The following is a 19,710-nucleotide window of genomic DNA, read 5'->3' on the forward strand; positions in this document are numbered from 1 at the left end:
TTCACCAGCTATCATTCAAAAGATTAATCAATGATAAAGTTAAACTCTTAATAAATAATAATTCCGTATTTGAATAGTAAACATCTGCATTTTGTGGGGTGTTGTGAGAGCTGATGTGTGAGTATGAAATAGTCCTTATTGAGTTATAATGTTCATCTCGAAATAATGGTTATCTCGAAATAATGTATTTCTCGAAAGTATGCTGTTGTCGTTTTATTGCTTTTCTCGAAACAATGCTTACCCCAAAATAAAACGCATAACGTTATAACGCTTAATGCTGCCTAAAAATGTGTTATATAGAGATTGTTATACGAGAATGTGTCGCATACTGATTTTATGAAACGAGTGTCAGAATTCTTGTATATCCCGAGCGAGAGCGTGAGTAATACATGAATTCTTACATGGGCTTCGTAAAATTGGTATAGCACAAATGTGAGTGTAATACTTTCTTTATTACCGTAATCGACGTAATAAGCGCCCCGCTCTAAATAAGCACCCACAGCGATAACTGCTAACATATTGGCTTGTGAACAATCCCAATTAGCACCCCTTCCGATTGATCAATGTACACAAGACTTATTTATTCGTGTATAATACGCACTCGTGTGTTATATGCGCCTTAAATTATTGGCAATTAAATTCTGGAAAAATATATCTGTCGTATATAAACGTTTCAGGCTGTCAGCATAAACCACGAAATTTATCTTTTAACTCTTGTTTTTTCCATCAAAATAATATTCTAATAAGAGCCCCCTATTTCTATTTTTGAGAGCGCACTGGGCGCTTATTACGTCGAATACGGTACTCAGTATTGCTTAATCCGTTTGAGATCCCCTTGAGAAAAATGCACTGATCACGAAATGTCTTTAGAGAACATCAGTTTTGTCGAATGGCGTCGACAATCTTAAACGTCATTCCGACCTTTCGTCACAATAAGATTCGAATGCCGTCAACATTGTCGTCCGGATGACGTAAACAACACACTGGTGCGCGTGAAATGACATTTGCACAAGTGCATATACGATTTTTATTAAGACAGTTACTTCAAAACACGTATAATAAAAAGAGATTATTATTCGAGCATGAGTCTCATACTGAAACGAGTGTGAAAATTCTTGTATTTCTCGAGCGAGAGCGAGTGTAATACATACATTCTTATACAAGTTTCGCATATCAGTGACACACACGCGAGTGTAATAAGTTTATTATTACCCATAACTTCTTCACACTTTTCAGCTCCTTTGTAGAAAAAATGCACTGATCACGACCATTCGTGACCAACTTGTGTTATTCCGGGACAAGAGGAATAGTGACTCGTGCCCCTCTCGTGGCCGTTTTTGCGACTGGTTTGCGACTAAAACGGTCATAACTAAAATAATTGTCAATTCGTTGCATCATTATGCACATATATTTCCCCCTTATATCATACGTATTCCAGATGATGTTTAAAACAAATCAGGTTACTACGGTGGCCCACAAGGGACGTGGAGTCTGTTTTTCAACATTTTGATGTTTCACTTACTTTTATCGTAATCTTTTGCAAATTAACACAATTTGTCATACAAATATGTGATAAATCATGTATAAAAACAACCGAAAACATAGAAAATGTACTTCAAGTAGCTTTTGAGTCGCTGAAATGTGAAGCGAAAATGTCCAAAACTAAAATGAAACCACAGAAAACTATTTTCACCGCGGTGGAAATAGTTTTCTGTGGTTTCATTTTAGTTTTGGACATTTTCGCTTTTGTTTTTGACATTTTCATTGTAGTTTTGGACATTTTCGTTTATGTTTTTTGACATTTTAGTTTTAGTTTTTGACATTTTAGTTTCACTTTTCAGCGATTCAATATCTTCTTTACACATGATTTATCACATATTCGTAAGACCAAATCGTGTTAATTTGCAAAAGGTAAAAGTAAGTGAAATATCAAAATATGGAAAAAACAGACTCCATGTCCCTTATGAGCCACCGTAGGATACAGTATGACTGAATACACATAACTGTATCTCGGGTATATATTTAGATGCAAGACATATGTAAGATCAGAAATTATTCCCGAAGTACTGGAAGTCATACGCGCATTCTGATTGGTTTGTCGTATTTTCGCACATAACATTAATCGATAGTGGGGACGAGTTTTCTTGCAGGTTGCGGAAAGTGGCGATCGAGTGGTGACGAAGATCACGACCACCGTCTCAGAAAACCACAATTGTCGAATGACGTCAACATCTCCAGCTATGACGTCGTATCTAGTGTGACGTCATTCCGACTTTACGTCACAATAAAATTCGAATGACGTCAACAATTTCGTCCGTGTGACGTTAGCAATACACTGGTGCGCGTGAAGAGATAATTGTACTAGTGCACATACGATGTTTAAGGTTTGGTTTGGTTTTTTGTTTAACTCCGCACTCAGCAATATTCCAGCTATATGACGGCGGTCTGTAAATAATCGAGTCTGGACCAGGCAATCCAGTGACTGACAACATGAGCATCGATCCATGCAAATGAGACCGATGACATGCATCAACCAAGTCAGCGAGTCTGACCACCCGATCCCCTGAGTCGCTTCTTACGACAAGCAGTATGAAAAGCGCACAGGTGAAACAGACTTTGTTCACATGTATATACGTGAGCTTCTATCATTACAGAAACACTTCTAAGGAAACTTGCTTAAGATCTTGATTCCATGTATATCTCAACGATAGAAACAACCCTCGCCAGACAAGGCATGGCCTTTTGTGTATTTGTTTGATCTTTGGGCCGTCTGAGGTTGCTTGGTTTGTTGTTTAACGCCGCACTCAGCAATATTTATCTGGACCAGACAATCCAGTGATTGATATCATGAGCATGCATCAACCAAGTCAGCGAGCCTGACCACCCGATCCCGTTAGTCGCCTTTTAAAACAAGCATAGTCGCCTGTAACGGCAAGCATGGGTTGCTGAAGAAATTTCTAACCATTTGGGTAATAAACATCACTATGACCTAAGTCTGCACACGCCAGATCATCCCGTGTGTAGAAAGTAGTTATGAAGAAAGACGAACTTGTGAACTAACGTCTTGATACTTAATTAGAAGAGCAGGAATTTCTCATGAAGATTCCTGGTAAAAGAATATATGTCCCCAGCAACCAACTTGTGGTAAGAGGCGACTGAATCGATCAGGTGGTTGATTGGATGTCAACGTATTGTGTGGATCGATGCTCATGATATCATCACTGGCGTGTCTGGTGCAATCTTTATCACTTACAGACCGCAGTTATACAGCTGGTATATTACTGAGTGCCGCGTTTAACAACAAACCAACAAATAAACAAGAATTTAAAGGGAACATGTGAAACATAACTTACCAAATATGTACCGGAAACAGTGGCGTAATGTTTTCATTTGGTCTCCATGCCGTCTCCAAAGGCTACGAAATCTTAAACATGTCTCATATACTTAATTAGTACTTAAAATGGAACGTTGTTCGCGAATTGTCCACATCTACATATACATAAAACATCACAGAGACATAATATATAATGTTATGCCACCTATAAGAGATGATGAGAGAATGATTTAATTGCACGACGGATGTTCAGTAGTGTGATTTAAGACACTGAAACACAATTATACATTTTGAAAAAAAATATATAGTCTTAAACTCTCTAACATCTATAACGTTCTTATTCTGTAGAGGGACAGTGGTTAAAGCGTTCGCTCGTCACGCCGAAGTCCTGGGTTCGATTCCCCACATGGCTACAATCTGTGAAGCCAATTTCTGGTGTCCCCCGCCGTGATAGTGCTGGGTTATTGTATAAAATGCACTCACTCTTCCTGTTAATGAATAACCGGTTTACAACATCACTTCTTTCTTTCAGAGAAGCCTGTCTCAAGGGCATCATGCATTTGTGGTATGCATACATGACCCCCAGAACTATTGTCCCCGTTATCTTCGGGCTACTGTTGACCGTGGTGGCAGTGGAACACATATTTACTATGACGATACTACACGGAAAATCAATGCCGTTCTCAACAATGCTCCTTTCCACAAGTGGGAACGGTTCAGATCTTCATTGTCCAAGTGTAAGACTTTCTGCCAGAGTCCTTCCTCAGATAGCCCTGGCTAGTTACCCTGGCTCAGGCAACACGTGGGTCCGGCACCTCCTGCAGCAAATGACAGGTACTGTAATAGTAAGATATATAATAGGTAATGTAACAGTAAGAGAAATGATAGGTAATGTAACAGTAAGAGGTATAATAGGTACTGTAACAGTAAGATATATAATAGGTAATGTAACAGTAAGTGATATAATAGGTAATGTAACAGTAAGAGGTATAATAGGTAATGTAACAGTAAGAGATGTTACAGGTAATGTAACTGTAAGGAATATATCTGGTAATGTAACAGTAAGGAATGTAACTGGTAATGTAACACTAAGAAATGTAACTGGTAATGTAACTGTAAGGGATATAATAGGTAATGTAACAGAAAGAATATAACTGGTAATGTAACAGGTAATGTAACTGGTAATGTAACTGGTAATGTAACTGGTAATGTAACTGTAAGAGATATAATAGGTAATATAACAGTAAGAATGTAACTGGTAATGTAACTGTAAGGGATATAATAGGTAATGTAACAGTAAGAATGTAACTGGTAATGTAACAGGTAATGTAACTGTAATGAATATAACTGGTAATGTAACAGTAAGAGGTATAATAGGTAATGTAACAGTAAGGGATATAATTGGTAATGTAACATTTAGGAATATATCTGGTAATGTAACACTAAGGAATGTAACTGGTAATGTTACAGAAAGGTATGTAACTGGTAATGTTACAGTAAGGACTGTAACTGGTAATGTTACAGTAAGGACTGTAATAGGTAATGTTACAGTAAGGTATGTAACTGGTAATGTTACAGTAAGGACTGTAATAGGTAGTGTTACAGAAAGGTATGTAACTGGTAATGTTACAGTCAGGTATGTAACTGGTAATGTTACAGTCAGGTATGTAAGTGGTAAGGTAACAGTAAGGTATTTAACTGGTAATGTTACAGTCAGGTATGTAACTGGTAATGTAACAGTAAGGTATGTAACTGGTAATGTAACAGTTAGGAATATAACTGGTAATGTAACAGTAAGGACTGTAACAGGTCATGTAACATTTAGGAATGTAACAGGTAAGAGTAACAGTAAGGGATATAACAGGTAGCATAACAGTAAGGAATATAACATGTAATGTTACAGTAAGGAATATAACAGGTAATGTAACAGTAAGGAATGTAACAGGTAAGAGTAACAGTAAGGGATATACCAGGTAGCGTAACAGTAAGGAATATAATAGTAATGTAACAGTAAGGATTGTAATAGGTAATGTAACAGTATTGAATGTAACAGGTAATGTAACATTGTGAAATTTAACAGGTAATGTAACATTGTGAAATTTAACAGGTAATGTAACAATATGTAACATGCGCCAACATCCCAGGCTATATCACAGTCTGTAAAATATCAGTCTGGAACAGGCGAAACAGGACTGAAAGCCTGAGCAACGATCTTCGGCATGGGGCTTCACTATCCGATCCAAATTAGTAGCCTCTTACAAGCCACATGCTGCTGGGGACCTATGTTCTAACCCGGGTCCCATGGGATGATTTTAGATAAACACATATATATCCTGTGGCGACTCACGATATACACAAAACCAGTCATCATTGTATCATTCCTATTTTCAGGGATAGCCACAGGGTCAGTTTACACAGACGAGGATCTGAGACTCCATGGCTTTCCTGGAGAGAGTCTGTCTAATGGTTCCGTGGTAGCTGTGAAGACACACCAGTTGTATGACGAGACGTTCTATGACAGAACAATTCTTATAATAAGAAACCCGTATGAAACATTCCTGTCCCTGTTCAAATATATCAAGGCAAACCACACAGGAGCGCCCATCATCGACAAATATATCACCGGTAAGTGCATACATGTTCTTTCTAATACTTTCATAACACAAGGAGTAATGGAAAATATATTGTTTTAGCGACAAAACCATTTCCAGAATCATTAGAAATCTCTTAAAAAAGCAACGTCTGTTCTATGATTCCGACTATTTCCAGCCCAAACTATTTCAGGCCAAAACCACGCACCAGCACTATTCATTTTTGTCTTGACCCATGCCTCTTTTATACCAGATTCCAAAGCTCACTAGAAATTCGTACACAGAGAGGTATATTGCTTGCTCAAGCAATGTACCACCAAATCGATGTCTCCAGGATCAACCATAATCATTAATTCTTTCTTTTTATTTTTAAAGAAAACATTTGAGACAAGTGGAATTAATACCATGTGGATCCTCAAAAACTCAACGGATTTGCTTGAAATATTGCAATGTCAGAAAAGAATGATGTTCATTTGTATCAAAACATGATTTTTAAACTATGTACACCCCATCCCAACCCGACAAACTTAAGGAAGAACGTCTTTCCTTGATCCGTGGGACATTTGTTGACTATAGATATAATAAGTTCTCTATCTTCAAAGGTTTAGCTCAATTTGTCAAACAATGAAAGCAAATATCATCTGAAGCTTACTGTGAAAAAAATAGGTGAAACCCTTGGCTTCCTCATCGATAACATCAATGTGAAATTTGTGGATAAGACATTTAGGCAAGAAGCAGGCACCTCATTGGCACCAATTGTGCCCCCTTCTTGCTTAATTAATTGTGATGTGCAAGGACATTATTTATTGAAGAAACCACGTTCGTGACTTTATTAATAAAAAAGCATGGAGAAAAAACTCACAGCGGAGGTCACTAATTCACAAATAGCAATGTCATAGAACATAATATAGGATGACTTCACCAACAAGAAACGTGACGCTAATGACGACACATAGAAATAGAATAGATAGCAGCCTGTCGTTAGGAAAGAGCGGAATGCTATCAAGCTACAGCGGCTCGCAGATTCTGAAAACACGCGGGCATTTTTATGATATTTCGATCCATTTCATCTCTAATACTTCTTTAAACGTTCGCATTAGTGCATTACATATTAAACGTTTGTGTTAACATTAAAACGTTGTATCGGAAACAGATCTAGATGTACTGGTCCTGTCATTTATACCTGATATTTATGCCTGATACTCAAGAATCGGATGAAGAATAGGGGGAGTAGTTTGAGCCTGATATGAAAGAATTGGATATGAAATAGGGGAAGTAGTTTGAGCCTGATACTCAAGAATCGGATATAGAATAAGGGGAGTAGTTTGAGCCTGATACTCAAGAATCGGATATAGAATAAGGGGAGTAGTTTGAGCCTGATATTAAAGAATCGGATATGAAATAGGGGAAGTAGTTTGAGCCTGATACTCAAGAATCGGATATAGAATAAGGGGAGTAGTTTGAGCCTGATACTCAAGAATCGGATATAGAATAAGGGGAGTAGTTTGAGCCTGATATTAAAGAATCGGATATGAAATAGGGGAAGTAGTTTGAGCCTGATACTCAAGAATCGGATATAAAATAGGGGGAGTAGTTTGAGCCTGATACTCAAGAATCGGATATAAAATAGGGGGAGTAGTTTGAGCCTGATACTCAAGAATCGGATATAAAATAGGGGAAGTAGTTTGAGCCTGATACTCAAGAATCGGATATAAAATAGGGGGAGTAGTTTGAGCCTGATACTCAAGAATCGGATATAGAATAAGGGGAGTAGTTTGAGCCTGATACTCAAGAATCGGAAGTAGGACACAGGGAGTATTCTGAAAATAAATTATGGGTTACGAAAAGTAAAGTGATTTAAGGGGGTCACCTTGAGTTTTCCAACTAAAGTTAAATATAAAACTGTTATAAAATAATTGGTACTAAAACATCTGACACACAATATTTGGGATAATTCTTAACCCAACAATTCAGAATAGAAAATTAGGAGGGGTTGAAAACCTTTATAATACAAGATATGGTTGATCTTTTCTGTAATCATTTTGTTTCAAAACAAGGGGGGTCATTTGGGCCAAGTAAGGGAGTTAGCTGAGCCCAGAGGGAGTGGTTTGAGCCTTACTAGGGGAGTCATGTGAGCCTAGGCTCATATGATCATGACTCTAGAGTCAAATTTAGGGGGAGTCGTTTGAGCCTACAACACCGGTTGTATTTTGACATGACATGTGCGACAATCACGATCTATAGAAGCTTTGTTGAATCGTTACATCCAGAGTACACAATATAACATTATAAATATGCGAACTTTCTTTCAGAATGGGGATCCTTTACTGCGAATGAGATTGGACATTATGGTCAGTTCTATACTTCCTGGATGAAGCACCTGGATGTTCTGCCCATCTTCTATGACGCACTAAAACAGAACCTCACACAGGAATTACACAGGATTAAAGTGTTCCTGGGACAGTCGGGTATTAAAGGAAACGTTCGATGTGCCTTGGCAAACGCTGATGGGAACCATCTGAGAAAACATTCTGCAATGCCTCTTGATTTCTTCTATTCTAAAGAAAAAAGACTTGCGATTAATTTGTTGATCAATCAGACGCGGAAGATGTTCAAAGACCGGTTCAGAAATGTCAGCGAAAGCATGGGGACCTGGATGTTGTGATGGAAATACCAAAGATTTGACAGTCACTGATTAAATGAAGAGAGACTGAAGGACATGTTGCTGAATGTCAAGCATGTTTGAGTGTTTAGTGTAAAGCGATTTAGTCTTGCAGGTTTAAACCATGTCCGAGTTATCGCAAGATACACACATTGTGAGTGAGTGAGTGAGCATGGTTTTACGCCGCTTTTAGCAATATTCCAGCAATATCACGGCGGGGGACACCAGAAATGGGCTTTACACAATGAACCCATGTCGGGAATCGAACCCGGGTCTTAGACGTGACGAGCGAACGCTTTAACCACTAGGCTACCCGACTGCCCCCACACATTGTGAGATAAAAATATTTTGTATGTTTGTCGTGCAGGTTTTTCCTGACTACATTTATATCCCAAATCAGAGTCTGTGCTATATGCGCAAGATATAAGACATATTACGGATGGTTATTTGTACAGTTCAACATAGCTGCATGAAAACCAATCCAATGTTTACGATTTGTTATATATGTTCCAGTGAGTGAGTGAGTATGGTTTTACGCCACTTTTAGCAATGTTACGGCGGGGGACACCAGAAATGGGCTTCACACATTGAACCCACGTCAGGAATCGAACCCGGGTCTTCGACGTGACAAGCGAACGCTTTAACCACTAGGCTACCGACCGCCCATGTTCAAGTAAAGGAGGAGACATTTGTACATATATATATATATATATATATATAACTGGGGCGGTCGGGTTCGCTCATTACGCCGAAGACCCGGGCTCGATTCCCGAAATGGGTACAATGTGTGAATCCCATTTCTGTTGTCCCCCGCCGTGATATTGCTGGAATATTGCTAAAAGCGGCGTCAAACCCCACTCACTCACTCACTACATATGTAACTTGCATGCGTATGAGAGCAGTGTGACTTGCTTGGATGTATGAACCGTTTCCGATTTTAGTAAACATATGATGTTCCACGAAAAACCTTTGAACCGTTGTTTTTGAGCATATATTATACAAAATCAAATTTTACCTCCACTTGCGCTTCAGTTTATTAGAAAAGAGATGATGGTTACAACCTAAATTGAGTAAAGAAAATATAGGAACAGTTTACACTTGGTTCAATGACATCGTTCTATAGCACGTAGGAACATATGTAAATAAAAAGGTCTCGGCAGATGTTTTTCACAGACGGCCCAACCCGTGAAGATCCGGGATAGAATAGGTCTTCAGCAACCCATGATTGCCGTAAAAGGCGGCTATGCTTTTCGTAATAGGCGACTAACGGGATCGGGTGGTCAGGCTCGCTGACTTGGTTGATGCATGCTCATGATATCAATCACTGGATTGTCTGGTCCAGATAAATATTGCTGAGTGCGGCGTTAAACAACAAACCAAGCAACCTCAGACGGCCCAAAGATTAAACAAATACACAAAAGCCATGCCTTGTCTGGCAAGGGTTGTTTCTATCGTTGAGATGTACATGGAATCAAGATCTTAAGCAAGTTTCCTTAGAAGTGTTTCTGTAATGATAGAAGCTCACGTATATACATGTGAACAAAGTCTATTTCACCTGTGCGCTTTTCATACTGTGGTAAATGGAACAAAGTGTCCCAGTATGTATTTTGTAAAAGATGTTAAGCTCGTCTGACATAACTGTATCGAGGGTGTACTCCTCCTTTAATTTGCGGGGCGCGCGGGTGGTTCAGTCGTCGAAGGCGCCGCGATTAAATGTGCAGAGTTGCGTCCCTTGGGCACTCCAGAATCCTATGATTGTGGGTTCGAATCTCGGTTCGCCCCGATTATGTTTCTAGGTTTGTCAGCACTATATCCGTGCTCGTGGGTTTCACCGAAGTGGTAAACGTCTGAGACCTGCATCACTTCGGGCTTTCCTCCCACATTAAGCTGACACGCCGCGATATAACTGGAATATTGTTAAAAGCGGCGTTAAACCAAACTCACTCACTTACTCCTTTAATTTGTATTGATACAAGTTAACACATTTAAGCATGTGCCGAAAAATGGCAAATGCACAATTAAGATCTATTTATTGTCTTTGGTGGTAATTTATACAGAAATAAAGATTTTTTCCGCGGTGGAAATAGTTTTCTGTGGTTTCATTTTAGTTTTTGACATTTTTGCTTTTGTTTTTGACATTGTCGTTTTGGTTTTTGACATTTCCATTTTAGTTTTGGTGATCTATAGCCCATTTTTATGTTGTATTGTTGATTGAAATTGTATTCTTTTAATCGTTCTCAAACTGTTTTAAAATCGTCACTGTGATATTCTAGCTATTCTACTGTCCTTCGCTGACAGGTTTTTATTCCATATAAATCTATGTATCATGTCTCCGTTCTTGTCCAGTATGGCTGAAATATTGCCGATGTGACCTTAAGTTTTAACTCACTCACTTTAAGATTCGCCTTTGGTTTGGTTTTACGCCGCTTTTAGCAATATTCCAGCAATATCACGGCGGGGGACACCAGAAATGGGCTTCACACAATGTACCCATGTTGGGAATCGAACCCGGGTCTTCGGCTTGACGAGCGAACGCGTTAACCACTAGGCTACCCGACCGCCCCTGACTCGCCTTTGACATTATGCGTGAATGTTGTGTGAAAACAGCGTTGTTGAAAGTGCAGCTTGTCAGACCATGCAGTAAAATAACACTCTTGTATTATTTTCAATTCACAATTATCTACGTCTACTATACATTGAGCTCATGTTATAACACATTAATCTAATTTCACAGTTATTCCCGTTAAATTTAGCCAGATGCAATAGTTTTATTCAACGAGTGCAAAAAGTGATATCCACATCTACTAGCTGTTAAGCGAGCGTGTGCTTAATTGACGAATTGTCCTTGAGGTTTCCTCCATTGGAATACCCTACACATCTTGTTCAGCACCAAAATCCACACAGCTTTCTACTCGTATTCATCTTCTCATTACTAGATACTCGTGCTTAAGAATTATTATTCACCGCCTTCAAATTCATTTCATGACTTTATTTCTAAGGCAGAAATCATGCAAACTGCAGATAAAGGTACATTTCCCAGCAAATATGTATAGTTAAAACAATACAAGGTATTATTTCTAGACTATTTGCAGTCGCGAATCAAATTGTGATACCCACAATGATATCTAAGCCATATCGTGACGAAAGTATTACAAGACCACATAGTACTTACATTTTGCGCTGGGCCTGGTGTTCCTTTTCATTTCTGGCCATGACATGACGTCACATATATTATTTTCAAATGACGTCACGAGCACGTGCTTTTTAGGTGAAGGCGAACACCGATGTTCATAGTAACCAAAATAAGAAAAAACTCCTAAAGAATTGATATTCATTTGCAAACTAAGATCTTAACAAGTATAATTGATTAAAAGTAAACAGGATAAAGACAACTTGCTTCAAAAGAACTTGTTGATGCCTTTATTTAACCTCGCGATTTACTGTTAACTTACAAGGCTCAACGTTCAACAAACGTTTTCCCAACGTAACATCGTCGACCAGACTCGATCAGTGTCTACAACGTTATGCCAACGTTGGCCCAACGTTACCATGATATCTGGAGAGTTTTTGTATCTTTTAAAACATATATCATGTGTAGAACTACTGTATTCTTTGAATATTTAAATAACTGTTTACGATACAGAATATACAATTGTATTAGATCTCTTTTCGTATAATGTCACTCTCAAAGAAGCGAAGTTCAAAAAACGTTTTATTTCACTAAAGTCAATTTCTAATCGTATAGGACGTAAAATCGTAACGCCCCCCACCTCCCCCCGCCCCTCCCTCCCCTTCTCCCATTTTTATATAGTGCCAAATGATTTATATCCATGTTTGTTGACATAAGCACCTACATATCGAGAAACCACCATCCTGAACTTTTTTTGAAGATTACGCAGAGTTTGTCAACAAGTTGGCATCGCATCTACGCACAGAGCTTTCTGAAGACCTTAGATTGGATTATTATACCATGCCTACCAGCTGGGTATATCACATCGATAACTCTAACCATTTTATGATAAAGTTATATATTTACGGTTGCGGGAAATGTGAAAGTACGATGTTAATTAGAATGTTTTGAGTCTTAATACTGATATGTTGTACGGGGCTGGGTAAGCAGGGGAGAATATATAGCCACCAGCTGTGATATTGATATCACCGCCATAAGTTATGTTAAGGTGTTCAACAATATGAGATAATTTATTGACCGTGGGGTCATTCATATCGTCGGTCATGTGTATAGCATGACCACCTGGGTAGACACAACGCGGGTTATGTTACCGAGTTCTTCTGTTCACCGTCACAGCTTGTCACTGTTGTCGTATCGTATCGATGTAGTGAGCCAGTGATGGCATGGTGACCACCATCTAAGGAAGGATGATCTTTAAGGAACATGGTTATCAGGTTATAAGCTATGTATATCAAACCTTCAACGTATCGTATCGATGTTGTGAGCCAGTGATGGCATGGTGACCACCATCTAAGGGTAGAATGATCTTTAAGGAACATGGTTATAAGGGCATAAGCTATGTATATCAAACCTTCAACGTATGGTATCGATGTTGTGAGCCAGTGATGGCATGGTGACCACCATCTAAGGGTAGAATGATCTTTAAGGAACATGGTTATAAGGTTATAAGCTATGTATATCAAACCTTCAACGTATCGTATCGATGTTGTGAGCCAGTGATGGCATGGTGACCACCATCTAAGGGTAGAATGATCATTAAGGAACATGGTTATTAGCTATGTATATCAAACCTTCAACGTATCGTATCGATGTTGTGAGCCAGTGATGGCATGGTGACCACCATCTAAGGGTAGAATGATCATTAAGGAACATGGTTATTAGCTATGTATATCAAACCTTCAACGTATCGTATCGATGTAGTGAGCCAGTGATGGCTTGGTGACCACCATCTAAGGGTAGAATGATCATTAAGGAACATGGTTATTAGCTTTGTATATCAAACCTTCAACGTATCGTATCGATGTAGTGAGCCAGTGATGGCTTGGTGACCACCATCTAAGTGTAGAATGATCATTAAGGATCATGGTTATTAGCTATGTATATCAAACCTTCAACGTATCGTATCGATGTAGTGAGCCAGTGATGGCTTGGTGACCACCATCTAAGGGTAGAATGATCATTAAGCAACATGGTTATAAGCTATGTATATCAAACCTTCAACATATCGTATCGATGTATTGAGCCAGTGATGGCTTGGTGACCACCATCTAAGGGTAGAATGATCATTAAGGAACATGGTTATTAGCTTTGTATATCAAACCTTCAACGTATCGTATCGATGTAGTGAGCCATGGATGGCATGGTAAACACCATCTAAGGGTAGAATGATCATTAAGGATCATGGTTATTAGCTTTGTATATCAAACCTTCAACGTATCGCATCGATGTTGTGAGCCAATGATGGCTTGGTGACCACCATCTAAGGGTAGAATGATCTTTAAGGAACATGGTTATAAGGTTATAAGCTATGTATATCAAACCTTCAACGTATCGTATCGATGTAGTGAGCCAGTGATGGCATGGTGACCACCATCTAAGGGTAGAATGATCTTTAAGGAACATGGTTATAAGCTATGTATATCAAACCTTCAACGTATCGTATCGATGTAGTGAGCCAGTGATGGCATGGTGACCACCATCTAAGGGTAGAATGATCTTTAAGGAACATGGTTATAATGTTATAAGCTATGTATATCAAACCTTCAACGTGTCGTATCGATGTAGTGAGCCAGTGATGGCTTGGTGACCACCATCTAAGGGTAGAATGATCTTTAAGGAACATGGTTATTAGCTATGTATATCAAACCTTCAACGTATCGTATCGATGTAGTGAGCCAGTGATGGCATGGTGACCACCATCTAAGGGTAGAATGATCATTAAGGAACATGGTTATTAGCTATGTATATCAAACCTTCAACGTATCGTATCGATGTAGTGAGCCAGTGATGGCATGGTGACCACCATCTAAGGGTAGAATGATCATTAAGGAACATGGTTATTAGCTATGTATATCAAACCTTCAACGTATCGTATCGATGTAGTGAGCCAGTGATGGCATGGTGACCTCCATCTAAGGGTAGAATGATCTTTAAGCAACATGGTTATAAGCTATGTATATCAAACCTTCAACGTATCGTATCGATGTTGTGAGCCAGTGATGGCATGGTGACCACCATCTAAGGGTAGAATGATCTTTAAGGAACATGGTTATAAGGTTATAAGCTATGTATATCAAACCTTCAACGTATCGTATTGATGTTGTGAGCCAGTGATGGCATGGTGACCACCATCTAAGGGTAGAATGATCATTAAGGAACATGGTTATAAGCTATGTATATCAAACCTTCAACATATCGTATCGATGTAGTGAGCCAGTGATGGCATGGTGACCTCCATTTTAGGGTAGAATGATCTTTAAGCAACATGGTTATAAGCTATGTATATCAAACCTTCAACGTATCGTATCGATGTTGTGAGCCAGTGATGGCATGGTGACCACCATCTAAGGGTAGAATGATCATTAAGCAACATGGTTATAAGCTATGTATATCAAACCTTCAACGTATCGTATCTATGTAGTGAGCCAATGATGGCATGGTGACCACCATCTAAGGGTAGAATGATCATTAAGGAACATGGTTATAAGCTATGTATATCAAACCTTCAACGTATCGTATCGATGTAGTGAGCCAGTGATGGCATGGTGACCATCATCTAAGGGTAGAATGATCATTAAGGAACATGGTTATAAGCTATGTATATCAAACCTTCAACGTATCGTATCGATGTTGTGAGCCAGTGATGGCATGGTGACCACCATCTAAGGGTAGAATGATCATTAAGGAACATGGTTATAAGCTATGTATATCAAACCTTCAACGTATGGTATCGATGTTGTGAGCCAGTGATGGCATGGTGACCACCATCTAAGGGTAGAATGATCTTTAAGGAACATGGTTATAAGGTTATAAGCTATGTATATCAAACCTTCAACGTATCGTATCGATGTAGTGAGCCAGTGATGGCTTGGTGACCACCATCTAAGGGTAGAATGATCATTAAGGAACATGGTTATAAGCTATGTATATCAAACCTTCAACGTATCGTATCGATGTAGTGAGCCAGTGATGGCTTGGTGACCACCATCTAAGGGTAGAATGATCATTAAGGAACATGGTTATTAGCTATGTATATCAAACCTTCAACGTATCGTATCGATGTTGTGAGCCAGTGATGGCATGGTGACCACCATCTAAGGGTAGAATGATCATTAAGGAACATGGTTATTAGCTATGTATATCAAACCTTCAACGTATCGTATCGATGTAGTGAGCCAGTGATGGCATGGTGACCTCCATCTTAGGGTAGAATGATCTTTAAGCAACATGGTTATAAGCTATGTATATCAAACCTTCAACGTATCGTATCGATGTTGTGAGCCAGTGATGGCATGATGACCACCATCTAAGGGTAGAATGATCTTTAAGGAACATGGTTATAAGGTTATAAGCTATGTATATCAAACCTTCAACGTATCGTATCGATGTAGTGAGCCAGTGATGGCTTGGTGACCACCATCTAAGGGTAGAATGATCATTAAGGAACATGGTTATAAGCTATGTATATCAAACCTTCAACGTATCGTATCGATGTAGTGAGCCAGTGATGGCATGGTGACCACCATCTAAGGGTAGAATGATCATTAAGGAACATGGTTATTAGCTATGTATATCAAACCTTCAACGTATCGTATCGATGTTGTGAGCCAGTGATGGCATGGTGACCACCATCTAAGGGTAGAATGATCATTAAGGAACATGGTTATTAGCTATGTATATCAAACCTTCAACGTATCGTATCGATGTAGTGAGCCAGTGATGGCTTGGTGACCACCATCTAAGGGTAGAATGATCATTAAGGAACATGGTTATTAGCTATGTATATCAAACCTTCAACGTATCGTATCGATGTTGTGAGCCAGTGATGGCATGGTGACCACCATCTAAGGGTAGAATGATCATTAAGGAACATGGTTATTAGCTATGTATATCAAACCTTCAACGTATCGTATCGATGTAGTGAGCCAGTGATGGCATGGTGACCACCATCTTAGGGTAGAATGATCTTTAAGCAACATGGTTATAAGCTATGTATATCAAACCTTCAACGTATCGTATCGATGTTGTGAGCCAGTGATGGCATGGTGACCACCATCTAAGGGTAGAATGATCTTTAAGGAACATGGTTATAAGCTATGTATATCAAACCTTCAACATATCGTATCGATGTAGTGAGCCAGTGATGGCATGGTGACCTCCATTTTAGGGTAGAATGATCTTTAAGCAACATGGTTTTAAGCTATGTATATCAAACCTTCAACGTATCGTATCGATGTAGTGAGCCAGTGATGGCTTGGTGACCACCATCTAAGGGTAGAATGATCTTTAAGGAACATGGTTATTAGCTATGTATATCAAACCTTCAACGTATCGTATCGATGTAGTGAGCCAGTGCTGGCATGGTGACCACCATCTAAGGGTAGAATGATCATTAAGGAACATGGTTATTAGCTATGTATATCAAACCTTCAACGTATCGTATCGATGTTGTGAGCCAGTGATGGCATGGTGACCACCATCTAAGGGTAGAATGATCATTAAGCAACATGGTTATAAGCTATGTATATCAAACCTTCAACGTATCGTATCGATGTAGTGAGCCAGTGATGGCTTGGTGACCACCATCTAAGGGTAGAATGATCATTAAGCAACATGGTTATAAGCTATGTATATCAAACTTTCAACGTATCGTATCGATGTAGTGAGCCAGTGATCGCACGGTGACCACCATCTAAGGGTAGAATGATCATTAAGCAACATGGTTATAAGCTATGTATATCAAACCTTCAACGACTGAACCAGTGGTGGATACACTGAGCACCGATCTTAACCACGAGGGAACGATGCTGCAGTGAATCAGCTGGTTCACATCTAGAAACTGTCTTGTACCGAGCCTACACAATACAAAATATATATGTCCCATCTGACACCCATTTTAATGTCCTATTACGTCGCACATACTCTTGTATCAAAGGCCAACAAAGCTTGGGGATTCCAAAAAAAGAGTGTTATTGATATTGTTATTGTTTCAACTCCATCTAACAGATTCTTTATTTAGAAGTCAAAAGCACAATTATTTTTTCCAGCATTTGAGGGGACAATTTATTTGTTTCGATACGCCAATTTGTACGATGTGCGATACTAATAGCATTGAAGATGAACTCCGTTCATATCTGATTGCGATGCATATGTATCGTTGAAAAATAAGTACATACGGAATTCGTATTATTTTTTAAATTTTTGTAAATTTCATGACTGTTTTCCTTTTAATGATCTGTAAATCCTGAATATACGTGCTCAGTATAAAAGCCACAAAACCCTTTCCATATCCATAAGACATGTCTGCTAAAAGCAGAGTCGATTGTACGATTCCGACCATACCATGAGAATGTGCTTGTAAATCACAATCAAATAGTCATGATACCAGGTGTTCGCACAAAAGTGAGCGTATTCTGCCCAGGTGGCACGCGTCACAAACACATGCAGAGGCAAGTGAATTGTTCACCTAAACAATACCACCCAGGGGAACATATATATGGCACAAGTGAAAATAGGGAATGGCATCGAACATCATTTTTGTCACTGAAGCGTCACATTTGGAAATGTCCTCCACATAAAAAAATCCCATAACTTTTCAAAGCTTTACTGAGTTGTAACCTTATTAAACAACTTTTGAGCAAGAGCCGTTTGACGCTGATTCAAATCTTGGTAGGAAGAGAATGCTCGATTGTATCTAAAATATGTGAAATGTAGACATCAAAGGTTGAATCTGTTAGAATATTGCTTGACATTAAGGGAACGTTGACTATCAGAAAGTTGAAATAATCCCTCTTGTAATACAGTCTTATAGAAAGTGTTTTTGTCAATCTGAATCTTTATGCATAGATCTAAATATGTAGCAAATGAGTCAGTCTCACCGGTGCCCTTTATTGCTAGTTCAGGTGAGTAAATCAGTGGAAAGAAATTGTTTTTTATCGTTTGTTTTTGAACAGTATCAGTTCATTGATGTTCCTGAAGCTTAAGTTAAACTTCTTGGCCAAATTACCTTGTATTGACTTTGCCAATCCCAGCAGATATTACATAGATGTTGTCAATGAGGAAGTCCGACATTTCACATATTGTTATCTCAGTAAACTTCCTGAACCTCTGAAGATATTCATGCAACTGTATCCATGGTGACCCCGTTTTGTTAAATGAAGTCCCGTGGATTAAGGAATGAAGCTTTGACGTACGTTTTTCATGTGGGATAGTGATGTACAAAGTTGAAAAATAAAATATTTAGACAGAATTAAACTTGATTCTTTTCTGAGATTGCAAAGTCAAGCAAATCCTTTGAGTGTTTGAGCATCCACGTGGTATTAATTCCACTTGTTCAAATACCTTCTGTGAATATGAAGAAAGTCCAAGTCTGAACTACAAGTCCACGTCCTGCAACACGTTCCTATTTTATATGACCTTGGATGAAATGGTGTGCGTATAGGAAGATGAAATTGTTGATGGTTCATGAAAATTGAAATATTGAGAGACATTTTGGGAAACGAATTTTTTTAACAACATGTGTTTCTAATTTGGCCAATCGTTTCAAAGCAATATCAAGTACTGTCGGAAATGATAGAAAAAGGCTTTTCTGGCTTTATTTAATATTATTTTGAATACATCACTAGATTGCATTCTAACCCATTAAACCCCTGCATACATTTGTTTTTAAACTTCGATATGAAGAACCGTTTCACAATATGCCTTAGATGATTCCAACCCTAGACATTTGGATAAAACCCCACATTGCAGCTGCTGTTATCAATTTAGATATTATCTCTCTTTATTGGGTTTTATCCTGATCCTTATCTTTTATCCTTATCCTTGCATCCAAAGTAGATTTTACTCTTAAGAAATGGGACACGAATAAATTAATATATCAACAAGAATGCCTACAAGTAAGAGATTACATATGGTTCCCATCGTTCTATTTGCA

General features: G+C 38.7%; 1 protein-coding gene across 1 annotated transcript; it reads left to right on the forward strand.

Annotated features, from left to right (window-relative positions):
• The first annotated feature begins 3,888 nt into the window (after nucleotides 1-3,888).
• LOC139463439 (WSCD family member AGAP003962-like) lies at nucleotides 3,889-8,590 on the forward strand. Its single transcript, XM_071244709.1, has 3 exons — nucleotides 3,889-4,168; nucleotides 5,726-5,959; nucleotides 8,238-8,590. Exons 1-3 carry the CDS (start codon nucleotides 3,889-3,891, stop codon nucleotides 8,588-8,590), a joined length of 867 nt encoding a protein of 288 aa, XP_071100810.1.
• The last annotated feature ends 11,120 nt before the right edge of the window (nucleotides 8,591-19,710 follow it).

This window comes from Haliotis cracherodii, unplaced genomic scaffold, assembly GCF_022045235.1.
Source record: "Haliotis cracherodii isolate W230 unplaced genomic scaffold, xgHalCrac1.p SCAF_1, whole genome shotgun sequence".
In the NCBI taxonomy this organism is placed as follows: domain Eukaryota; kingdom Metazoa; phylum Mollusca; class Gastropoda; order Lepetellida; family Haliotidae; genus Haliotis; species Haliotis cracherodii.

Bases quoted from the DNA above. Each gene is read 5' to 3' on its own strand.
- LOC139463439 (XM_071244709.1), top strand. From the start codon at position 3,889: ATGCATTTGTGGTATGCATACATGACCCCCAGAACTATTGTCCCCGTT. The intron at 4,169-5,725 runs GTACTGTAATAG...TCCTATTTTCAG, and splicing joins CCTCCTGCAGCAAATGACAG to GGATAGCCACAGGGTCAGTT. The intron at 5,960-8,237 runs GTAAGTGCATAC...ACTTTCTTTCAG, and splicing joins CATCGACAAATATATCACCG to AATGGGGATCCTTTACTGCG.